General features: G+C 34.2%; 1 protein-coding gene across 1 annotated transcript in view; it reads left to right on the forward strand.

Annotated features, from left to right (window-relative positions):
* LOC118190687 (protein FAM135A) overlaps nucleotides 1–12,931 on the forward strand; it is a 167,400-nt gene that overhangs the window by 80,108 nt on the left and 74,361 nt on the right. Inside the window, exon 9 of the mRNA XM_085809140.1 lies at nucleotides 6,715–6,868. Coding sequence (XP_085665266.1) covers nucleotides 6,715–6,868 — 154 coding nt within the window. The remainder of the gene's footprint in view (nucleotides 1–6,714; nucleotides 6,869–12,931) is intronic.

The raw sequence follows: 12,931 nt of genomic DNA on the forward strand, positions 1-12,931 counted from the left end.
AATAATATCAGACAGCTTGATTGCCGGTCTTTTCTTATGTTGAAGAGAATATGAACCAGTTCCACTTAAAAAGCCTTCCATGAAAGAATTTCTTTCTCTCTGGCAAATAGTTGGCATATACTTTATCACAATCAACAGAGCAATTTGTAAAATGTGTAATTGAATTTATAGGTCGATAAAAACTCGATTCTCTCTTGCAGTAAAAGTTAACTTCGGAATGAATGATGAAGTTATTTTTATTTAACAAAATTGTCAAGTGAAATAATAAACCAAAAACTAGGTTAGAAAAACATATATTGTAAGTAAATTATATCTGTGAAATTTATAAATTAAGAAAGCTGAATTTATTAAAATACTCATTTTTGGAAAGCGTAGACTCGCCTACTGCAGATCATTATGAATTTTAAATTTTCCTTCCATTATTTTTGTTTTAAAGTATTTTTATTTTTCTATGACATAATTTACAATTATTTAAAATCAAAATTTTTATAGGAAAAAACTGGGAGTTAAAAAAAATCTTGACCATTTTAACAGGAAATAATTTAAGCATCCTTTGTGCAAAAATAGTGTCATGAGATGCAAACAAATATTTCTTTCAAATTTAATCAGTTCCCATCCTCCTTTAAATAAGATTCTAAAACATAGAAAGTTTGAGAATACTATTTTAGTTCTAATTTTGTGAAAATAGTCAGTTTGGTGTTATTTTTAACTTAAATTATTTAACATATTAATGTTTGAAAAAGTCAATCTGTTAAGTTTCATTGATAAATGAAGCAAAACTAAGAGGTGGGAAGCTTTTGTAGTAAAATGTAATAGTATAATATATTAGTCAGTTTCTAGATTCAGCATTTTATCTTTTAATCTTATGTCAGTACTTAGATATATGCATCAGAAAATTTTTTTCAATTACGAGGGTAAGTTGAAAAATAAGTTTCCCCTGTCGACTGTGGTCAGAGTTGTGTATGAAAGTCAAAAAATAGAATGAGACATTAAAGATATGACATACCTTTATTTTCCCACGTAGGTACCAAGTACATTGAGACATTTGTCATATCGCTTGATAAGCTTCAAAAAGCCCTCCAGGAAAAAATCAGGGCTTTGCATATGGAAGAAGCATTGAACGGCTTGTTTCACTTCAGTATTGCTTCCAAAGCGCCTTCCCCCGAGATTTTTCTTCAAAGCCGGAAACAGATGGAAGTCGCTTGGTGCGAGATCAGGACTGTATGGCAGATGGTGTAGGTGCTCCCAACCAAGAGTTGCAATATGGTTTTGCGTAGCCGTCGCCGAATGTGGTTTGGCATTGTCATCCAACAGCAGAATGCCAGATGTGAGAAGGCCAGGCCGCTTTTTCCGAATCGCCTCTTTCAATTTCGACAGGGTGTCACAGTAGCGCGTAGCATTGATGGTTCCAACCTCCAAAAAGTTCAGCAACAAAACTCATTGGGCGTCCCAGAAAACTGTGAGGACAGGGTTGCCACGGTACCTGAAAAACCGGAAAAAGTCAGGAAATTCGGAAATTGACCAAAAAATTCAAGGAAAAGTCAGGGAATTTAAGTGTTTTAGTCAAAAATCTGGAAAAGTCTGGGAATTTCATACAACGATCCCGCTAAAAAAGGCGAGTTTTGCGCCGACGTCGGAAGAGATCACTTTTTTGGCGAATTGTGTATCACGTGAGTGTCATTCGTGCAGCTGGCATAGAGCCAATTTTTGCAGCTCCAATTTGATTGTCTTTTTAGTAAGGCAAAGCAAGTTTCCCGCAACTTTTGGTTTCCAGTAACCTCGAGAATCGCATGTGCAGTGCATGAACTAAAGAAAGTACCTGTTCTCGTATAAAACAAAATGGGTTTAATCCTAGTATACGGAACCATGAAGGTTAGAATTAAAAAAATATGTATTATAAAGAAGGAAAACCTCTCTGCAACAGACGTCGCTCGGTTCCATCATAGCGGGAAACAGCTGTGCATGTGCGATATATCTGTCGCCAAAGCTTGAAACCGGTGTCGAAGTTCGAAGGTCACGTTATCAAGAGTTCATAAAATGAATATCGTTTAAAATGTCTTTAAACTCTAAAGGAAAAGAAAACATTTTTTGGCGCTAGTAAATTAATTCATGGATTAGTTATTTTGAGGAGGGGAAATCTACGAAAATCCGTTTTTAAAATTATTGCGAAAAATCCGAGAAAAAACTTTCTTTGATAAAACGTTTCTTCTTGGATTTTTCGCAATAATTTAAAAATGGATTTTCGTAGTTTTCTTCTTTGTCAGAGAACGTTTCTTCTTAACACCTGTTTCTCAATTTCCTGTACGCATCGCAAAGAGGAAATTCTGGCCGTTCTGTTGTCAAATCCCTTGGCAAATTTTCCCTGAGCTTTTTACATAGACGTTCTTTGGTGAGAATAATCTCCATGTATGGTACAGCGGGATTTTGCGACATGATGATGAGCAGTAAACGGGTCATTTTGTTCTTGGCGACAATTTTCAAAATCATGCGAAGGCCGTATCGTATACTAGGATTTTACTGCAAAATCATTTTTTTTCTTTTCTTTTTAATAAATACCTTGTCATTTTGCAGTAAAATGAAAAAATAGTAATCAATCATCTAGGATAACCATGTAATATAATTATATTCGCTAAAATATCGTTGATTATTCTAATTAAATTTTTAAGTAATTATCTTTATTTTTATGTTATTCATATCATTTAATGTTGCTTCTTCCCTCTAAATTTATTTATCATTAGTAAATAATATTTCCAAATTTCAGGAAATTTTCTCTGGCATAATCCTGAAATTAATTCTGGCAGTATGATGACATCACGAAATTTAATGCATATATTTTTTCCTTATGTATGCTGCGAAATAAATATAAAATACCTCAATTTAGTAAAAAAATATCATTAAATAGATTTCTTTCTTTCGTTTAGCTGCAGAATGTCTGCAAAAGAAGCCTTATATATCTTAAATTTTATTAAGTTTAAGTGGAAAAGTAAACAAAATTATCAAACAAAGTGTACCAAGAATAATTAAGAATAAATGTCCTCTGGGATTTATTGAATAATTAAGTGAATTTGCTACACAATACAAGTAATACCATAATTAATTTACCTCTTAGGACAGCCAACGTACATTATGCGGATAGACTGGATTTTTCTCGAAACATACCTGGAAAACCTGGAAAAGTCAGGGAATTTCATTCTCGTGTTTGAGTGGCAACCCTGGAGGAGCACTTTACCTGCAGAGGGAGTTGTCTTGAACGACAGGTGATGAGGGATGTTTCCACTCCATAGATGCGGCTTTCAATTCTGGTGTGAAATGGTGGACCCACGTTTCATCCCCCGTTACAATCCAAAACAGAAAGTCATTGCCATCTTCATGGTAATGCACGAGATGTTCCAGGCTGACCCCCATGCGTTGTTCCTTGTGTGTCGAGGTCAATTGTTGGGGCACCCATCGTGCTGACACTTTTCTGTATCGAAGAATGTTGTGGATGATGTTTTGAGCTCTCTCATGTGAGATTCCAAGTTCTGCTACTTCATCGATGGTGATACGCAGGTTCGCTCTAATCATGTCATCCACCTTCCTGACATTTGCATCTGTAGTGGCCGTGCGCGTCCGTCCAGCTCTCGGTATGTCCTCCACTTGCTGACGTCCATCACTGAATGTGCGACACCATCTCCGCACCATTTGCTTCGACATCACACCTGGCCCTTAGACTTCCATGAGGCGGTTATGAATTTCTGTTCCTGATACTCCACGTGCCCATGCATAGTGGATAACCGCTCTCACTTTCTCCTTTGACCACGAATTCAAAACGCACCTTCTCTCCATACCTCCTGGGGCTCAAATGAGAGGCTGGTCTCCGCTTTGCGCAGGCACTGCAACAGTGCCATGTGCTTGATTTGCAGTGACCTCTACCCAATGGTGTATAGGTGACTTGCGCATTTTCCTGCTGTGTCGCCTTTCGCCCATAGCCGTTCAACGCTTCTTCCATATGCAAAGGCCTGATTTTTTCCTGGAGGGCTTTTTGAAGCTTATCAAGCGATATGACAAATGTCTCAATGTACTTGGTACCTATGTGGAAAAATAAAGGTATGTCATATCTTTAATGTCTCATTCTATTTTTTGACTTTCATACACAACTCTGACCACAGTCGACAGGGAAAACCTTTTTTTCAACTTACCTATGTAGTTTTTGGGAAACATGCTCAAAAATATTTAGTTTAAGGTGAAATAAAAATTTTTTCAACTTATAATTAAAATGCTTTTTAAAATTTTAAAAACATATTTCGTATGTTTTAAAAAGAAATAAAATACCTGAACTTTTAATTAAGCAGAAACTACACGTTTTGCCACCACCCCAAAAAAAGTCAAAAGAATTTAATTAATGATGCAGTGTTTTGAAGTAGAAACCATACTCACTTAACATTTCAGAGCTAAAGGTTTGAATGTCGCTTTTTAAAAATATTACGTACGAGATTTTTTACGAAACTTTGTATTTTGTACTAACATCATGGTGTAATGTTTGGCATAAAAACAAAAATATATAAAAATAATTTTAAGTAGCATCTTACTTTTTGTCAAAGTACCCATGTTAGAAGAGTACTATATAAACATGAAAAGTATCATGTCTTTATGACAGGAAAAGTGCAATTTTTTTATCGAATGGCCATCTGAGTGATATAGGACAGTGTTTCCCCTTTTCTTTTACTTGGTTTACATAATTGAAAATTAAGGTATGAGCTTTAGGCTTAATTTGATCTATCAGAATTGAATGATGCAATTTGCATAGTGATGATGAATTTGTTTGGTGCTTTAACACATTCTCTGCTTATCATGCTCTGGTGCATGATTGGCGTTTTTGCTGAAGAGCCATTCACACTCTGGCTTGTAGTGTGGGGTAATGTCTCAGGTGCCAGTCACACGCTGGCGGAGAAAAAGCAGTGTCTCATTGCTTATTTTCAAATTCAATTGCCATTACATTTTGAATATATATGCTGGTATTGGCATGGGGTGAAGGTTAGAAACTAGTTGTAAATTTGTGTGGTTTGGAATGAAAACAGTTTTATTTCATGCAAAGGTCATACACAAATAACATTCTGAAATGTGTATTTTGCAATAATATTGTAACTATCTCAGAATAAATTTATTTGCAGTATATATTTATATATTTGTTTGTGATATAGTTTCATACATAAATAATGCATATTGTTACTTATTTTGATTAATTTTTAAATGCTACCCCACGAGCACATAACGCAGCACTACAGAAATAATTTTACATCTAGTGCGTTACCCCACGAGCACATAACGCAGCACTACAGAAATAATTTTACGTCTAGTGCATATGCGTCGGCACATAGTCATAAAATTCTATGCTTTAAGGCTTAGAAATCAATGTAGTACACATAATAATCTTTTATTATTTCTTTCAAATCATATTTCTTATAATAAATAAGTCAGGATATGGGTACAATCTATTTCTATGACACAGCATTAACTATCAACACAAATCTCACATGACCAGCAGTGAAGGTGTTAAGCTTTCCAGTGGGTACAGAATAGCCTTAATATTGAACATATTAATAGAGAAGTAATTATTCTGAACCAGACGACTGAAAGATGTGTTGTTCACTAATAATATATAAGTATTTTATGTATTAATTTATCTGTTTTTTATTTAGCTTTAATTATTTTAATGTTTCCGTGTGTTCAGTAATTACCTTTTTCTTTTATCAGCTACAAGGTGAATTCTAAAAATCTTTGTGAATGGATTTCTTGAGAAGTGTTTTAAACACTATTTTAAACTAATCTGGCTTATTATATTTAAAACAATGAGTTATTTTCTTCTTTAGCTTCAGAGTTTTCAGCTTGAAAAAGGGATGGGTACCTCCGAAAAGAATATGAAAACTCCTATTCCGATTTCAGAACTTCCATAAGCTTTTTTATTTAATAATCCTGGCAGCCTTCATAGTTCTCAAGACTTTAAATTCCATAATTGCCAACATTATCTGTTTACAATTTGCAGTGAGAACATGAAATCCTTTATGAATCTGCTCTCATTTCATCCGTAGAGATTTGCATGGAAGTGAAACTGTAGTGAAATTATAACATGGTGCGATGGTGGTCTTAACTGTGTATTCCCCCCTCACCATTATGAAGCAAAGCATTTTACATGCTTTGCATACATTGCCCTGTTGCAGTTTAAAAGCTTAAGAGTGGTATAAATTTTTTTCCACTTAGCAGAACTACCCTGTAAATTCATCCTCCGATAACTCAGCTTGAGTATCTTCTCTCAGTGGTAGCTCTCAAAACTTTAACTCTGAAAATCATTCATTACATTAGATTTTCTCTTGGAGATGCTATTATTTATAAAGAGTTACAATTTCTAAAAAAAAGTAAAGAATCGATATTGTTAAAAACTACTTGATTTTTTGCAAAAGAGATTTATCTAACTTTATGATCACATTAAACAAAATTTTTGGGATGCATCCTTAAATATCAAATTCATGATGTTTTTAAGAACTTAAATATAGTCCCATTATTTTTTTGGAATAGAAAGGAAATGTATGAGAAAGGGAAAATTCCAGTGTTAAAATATCGGTTTAAAAAAAAATTTACTGGCTATTAGTGTAAATTCTAGGTATCTTATATGCATAAATATTTATTTGTTTTGGCCTCATTTCCAAATAATCTGCATTCTTTGCTCTTTTTTAACAGGTAGGACGTTCTGTGCCATGTTCTGCTCGCTTATGTAGGGCACGTATAATTCACTGGGAACTGTGTTTTCTGTTACTCTCTGCTCATAACAGTTTATGCAGAAAAGTGATGGAATACATGACATTATTACCTCCATGGCAGCAATTAAAACTAGGTAAATAGCTGTGATTTTGAGATTTTTAAAATTTTATGATATAAAATTTCATTTTCTCATTTCAGTAATGAAATCAGCAAAATTAATCCTTAGATTGGTATTGATTAAAAATGAGGGCCTTATTGCAGTGCAAGAAAATATCTGATGTAGATGTATGAATTTCATAGAGTTTTTGTAAAAATTTAAGAATCACTGCCAATCTAAGATCAAAGCTTTGCCTGATTTTACAAGGTGACATGGTAACCTAATATATCTGATAGTTTCCTCTAAACAAGAATGTATGTCTTCCCTCCTCCTCCTCAGATTAAATGCTGTTGTTAAAAATTTTAAATAACATGGTTGCTTATTTCATGATTTCTTTTACACTTTATATTTGTCTTGTTTTGTAAAATATTCAGCTGTCTTGCTTTCTGAAGTAATTAGGAATCATTTTTATGTTTTGTTCATATTCAAAATAATTAATATGTAACTTTAGATTATTCTTAAAGGTCTGTTCACATATTCGTACAAAATGGTCTGATCTTCATTGTCCATAGCACATTAAATATTCACACTACATTCATCAAGAACTTCAATGAGGTATGATACACAATAAAAACTAATATTTATTTCAAGACTTCAAATATGCATACTGCTCTTCTATAGCCTGTCCCTGTTCTTCTTGCTTCTTCAAAGATTTCTTCATATAGGGTTGCTGTATATCAGCAGCTGTGTGTGCTTTATGGCTTACCATCACTCATCACCACAGAACTCTCTCCCAGTTCCTTTGAATGCAACTCGTAGAGCCAACATCATAGCATTAAATACTTCAGAGGATCCATACTGTCGAGGTTTTTCCCCTTAATAATAAAATAGGAAATTATAAAAGATCAAAATTCACCTCAACATATGACAAGGTTTTATTGCACTCATATAGAGGTAAAATACAGGTAACAATAAATATGTTACAAGGTAAACATTTTTAAAAACTTTTAAATTCTAATGTAAGAAGCAAATTTCTTAGGGAAGTGCATGTCTTCCAGATCTGTCCCAGAGAGTTCAGTAACAGATTTATTCTCTGGAACCATCTTTAAGTCTCTGTTTGGTTTGGGTTCAGTCATGTCAGAGTCTGAAAGCAAACAGGCTGGTTTTACATGGTGTATAGAAACAGATTTAAGGCCATTTATTTCAATTGTGAAAGATTTACTTATTCTGGTTACAACTTTGTGTGGATCTGAGTATGGCTGGCACAATGGTGGCTTTAATACAAAAGTACACATGTGTACCCGATTTTAAAATAGAACTTATGTAATACTTATCTTGACAGTGTGCAGATGTTGCTATTGAGTTTAGTTGCATTCTATGCTGGAGACAGGTAAGGAATTGAGTGTCATATGGAGAGATCTTCAAAAATGCCATTTGACATTGGATGATAGACCATTGTTGTGAATCTGTCTAAGAATGCATGTATATTCTGCAAAATCATGGATCTCATATGAGAACCTTTTTTCATTGTTATGACTCATGGACAGCCAAAGCGATTTCTGATGGCAGTAATGGGCCAACGATATCCATCTGGATTTTTGAAAAACATGCATCAAGGAAAAGAGTGTACCCATTGGTGCTTTAATGTGCCTTTGTATTTTCGATCTCTGTCAAGAGTTATAGGATTTCACCCAATGTTTTGATATGACACTACATATCAGACTATACATAATGAGAATGAATGAGTTTTATAGTAGCTGCTATTCCTGGATGAGATAACCTATGCAAATGATTAAAGATGAGTCTACAATAGGAATTCAGAGCAAAAGGACGAGGAACATCTGTAGAGATGTCACTCTCCCTCCAAGGGGTCAATTGGAAGTAATCCCAGTCATAAAACTGCCATATGTACACCATTCAGTTTATTTGAAAGTACATGTATGCAATTTGTCCTATACAATGCTATGCACCTGCAGCTTTTCAGCATTTTATAGATGACGTCATGTGATATTTAGAAGCCATTTATGATTTCGTTGGTGACTTCCTCATAGCCCCAAAAAATTCCCAGAAACATTGCAAGCACACTTGAAAGTCTTATTTTCAAAACTTCATGAATATGGACTTTGTATAAATGTATCCAAATACACATTTGGTCAAACATCTTTTGATTTTTTAAGTTTTCAGCTGTGAAAACAGAATTGGACCTCTTCCTGACAATGTTAAATATACTTTAGATTCCTCCCAACAAACCACACTTGCTCAGCTTTGCTGTTTTTTAGGCATGTTTAACTTTTACAGATGTTCCATGCATAAATCTATAAAGCAGTACACATTCTTTGATAAAAATGTTAAAAGGACATATCAGTAAAAAGACATCTCTTTCTTGTGTTCAGGATTCATCAATCCAGTTTGACTGGGGCAAAAACGCTGAACAAGCCCTTCATTGCTGCCAAAAATGCCATTGCTCAGTCTACGTTTTTAAAGAATCTTATTCCCAGAACCTAGTTAATACAATGTTTCAAAAATAGATGCTTAAGATATCGTAACTGGCAAAAATTCTCAATGAAACTCAGAACAGAAAGTCAACAGATATGGTATACAACAGGGAATTTTTCAAAATTTATTTTGTGATTAAGAAATTCTGACACATGCTAGAGTCAGGAATTTTCTAATTGACTTGTGTATGCATCAGAAATATGCTTTCAACCTCCGAGCATTAGGAGCTTAGCCTGAGTTTCTCAAAATGCCCTGAAAAAATGGAATTTTCTTGATTATAATTAATAAACGACTCTCTCACTTTGTACCTTGACTCCTTTTCTTCCAATATACATCCAACTCAAAGTCAGATACATTAAAGTTGGCAGAAATTTTCATGTGTAATGAATAAGGAAGCCACCCATACAGAATTTTATATCCATAAGTCTGGGAGGTTTATGCAGAACCTGCACAAATTTGTTTACCTCAGCAATTACTCCATTTAGATTTTATTTCCCAGTTTTTTACTGATATTAGGCATGTGCAAGATTCAAAAAACATCATTGCTGATTCTCTTTTGAGTATTGAAATTGAGTCAATGACAAAATCTCCAATTTTGAATTTTTGAAAATTTTCTGAAACTCAGCAGCATGATTAGAAGGTACAAAACCCCCCTGAAAAATGATATGGCATGTTTCAATACTGTGATAGTAATATTCTTTGTGACATCTCTACAGTACCCTAGGAGGAAGGGGCACCCAGACCTGGCAAGCTCAAGGCTGCCTTTACACTGTTAAATGCCCCAAATCCCAGTGGTGATCCAAGAAAGCAACCCCCCCAATCAACCCAGGGGGACAATTTCTGTTTCACAGAGTCTGGTTAATTTCACACAAAGTTGGTGGTGGATGTCTATGCATCCACCTAAAAATCAAAGAATGCATGCTACACATCAATCATCCCCAAATGTTGACCAAGGGAAGCCAAACCCTAAGGATAACCTTCAATATTGGACCATGGAGCAACCTCACAACCAAGCAACAAACAAGATAGTACCCTGCCATGTCTGAACCAGCTACCAAATAAATGATGGTTTTAGTCACTGTGAAGACTTAATTTTTCCCCATAAATCTGTCTAGTAACTCTAGGTCTTGACCTTTTCATTCTGGACTCTTTAAGGGGACAAATTAAGCAACTTACTTTCGATTTGCAAATTCTCGCTTAATGCCCGCTTTTCAAACAAGTAAAACAGTTCTCTTTCCTCTTTAAAGTATCTTGTTTTTCATTATAAGTATCTGTGGTGGGGGGAAAAAATGTATTTGTTTTCCTGTGGTTTGTTACAAAATATACAACTGCTTAACTTTTCTTTTTCACCAGAAAATAAAACATTTGCAGTCAGTATGAATCCATTTTCGATTTTTTGTGAGATGACAATTTTTCCTTTGTTATCACCTTTTTGAATTCAAATCCACCAATTGCCATAGATATTCGTTGTTCAGTTTAGACTTCGTTCCTAATAAAAGTCATCACATCATCTAGTCTGGCGGTTCTCAACCTTTTCACTAACGCGTACCATCTAAACAAAAATTGAAAATCTTTAATACTACCACTACATTTATCTGAAATGTTTCAGATTTTACATTGCGCCCAATGAATGTTTTTTTAACCTTTTGTGTGTTACCTTTATTTATTAAACATCATGGTCTTTGCTCTTAAACCATAAAATTAAATTCAAGAGCAATATCGCAATATAATTTTAAAGTAAGCATGTCTTTAGAATTTTCAATACATGGTTTTGCGCGCTGGAGATAAAAATCTTGTTTTTTTTCCCGTATAGTTTTGCCATTGCTCTCTTTGAAATCCTTGAGTTTGTTAATCAATTTGTTGTAAATTTAGTTTCAGGTGCAACTTTCTTTATTTGAGAAATCTCTCTGGAATGTTTTCCTGTTAAAGCTCAAGCTCCATCACTGCGTACAACAATGCACTTATTTCAAGGACATTCTCAGAGATAAAAACTGTCAGTTACTTTGAAAATTTCACTTGCAGTTGCTCTATCATGAAGAGATTCACAAAATAAATACTCTTCAGTTCTTCGTTTATCTTCTTCAAAACGTATGTAAACTAATAATTGAACAAAGTTCGTTATATCAGTGATTGCATCCAATTGCAATGTGAAATACTCACTGTGCAAAATACGTACTGTATCATTTGGTAGCGGAATATTATTAAGTTCATTAGCCTCTTTTTCGTTGAATAATGTTAAAATGGTATCTTTCACTGCTGGTAATAAAAGGTTTTTCTCCAATAGTGTGAGCCTGCCCAGTCTTCGCAATTCTCAGACTTACCAGGTCTAGCTTCCAAAGCTTTTTCACCTGAAGTAACAAAAACCTTTCATTACCTGTCTAATATTTTTTAGCTCTGATAATTTCCTCCTAAAATAACCTTCAGATTTATCCTTTAAATTGGCATGCTTGGATTCAAGATATCCTTAAGAGACGATGGTTTCATACTTTTAATTGGATAATAGTTAACCGCAAGCAATGCATTGAGGTTGAGGGTCCATTTCATCTCTATTTCAAGTAAATCCAAATGATAAATAACTTTCGTGATTTTTTCTCTTCTTTTCAATATTTTTAGTGCTTGTAGATTGTCCTGAATCCATCACCTGTGTCACTTTTCAGCTTAGTCAATCCTAGCCATTTTTCCATTTTTAAAAATCTGGGTTTGTTTTATTATTTTCACAAATATTTAAATGCGCAATATATTATGAGTTCTTGAAAAGTAGATGATGATATTCTCAAGTTGCGTAGAAAAGTGAGGAATGCAAAACAACAAGAAGACAAAATACCTACTGTTAAGAGACAGCAGACCGACATAAAAAAATTATTCTCATTGAAAATGGAGCAATATGAGCCCGGAAATGGCTATATATAAAGTGCTGACACGCTAATAAATTGATAAACTCTAAGAGAATTAATGAGATGCAGTTATCTTTTTTTATAGACGCTTATTTTTATTTCCTTTTAAATACAGCATCCATTTCTATCACAGCTTTTAAAAGCATCATTTATGGCAAATTTTGCTATGTCTACGGCTACAAGAATATTTGTGAAATGTACAACATGGAAGAATTACGAAAACTGCCATGCGGACACATTGTTTGCCTCTTGCTAAACTCTATAAGCGGCAATTGACCTTGAATAAAGCTCAGATTGCATCAATTAGGAGTGTTGGAGAAAAACCTCAATCAAGATGTTGGGTTTAATTTTTGAATTTAATAGTTTAAAATGCTTTGCTTCTTTGCATACCAGAGGTTGAGAACCCCTGATCTAGTCTTTTTGAAGTTTCTCCAGTTTTTGATTGCCTCTGCCATACTCTTAGCAATTCCTCAGAAATACACGATTTTGCTAACGGAAATAGTATGGCGTCGTACATTTTTGTGTGAACTCTGAATGAATCTAATGCTCTTAATTGCAATTCAAGTTGATCATGCAAAGATGAAGGGAACATAATGACTGTGACATTGTAATTTTTTATTACCAATAAGTTCTCTGATATTAAAGTTCTACTAAAACATCACCTCTGCCAAACTTGGCTTTGAGATTGTCAATCATGTTTGGATAATTC

Source organism: Stegodyphus dumicola, chromosome X2 (assembly GCF_044657685.1).
Source record: "Stegodyphus dumicola isolate Sdum_Otavi_A_Nest chromosome X2, ASM4465768v1".
Classification (NCBI taxonomy): domain Eukaryota; kingdom Metazoa; phylum Arthropoda; class Arachnida; order Araneae; family Eresidae; genus Stegodyphus; species Stegodyphus dumicola.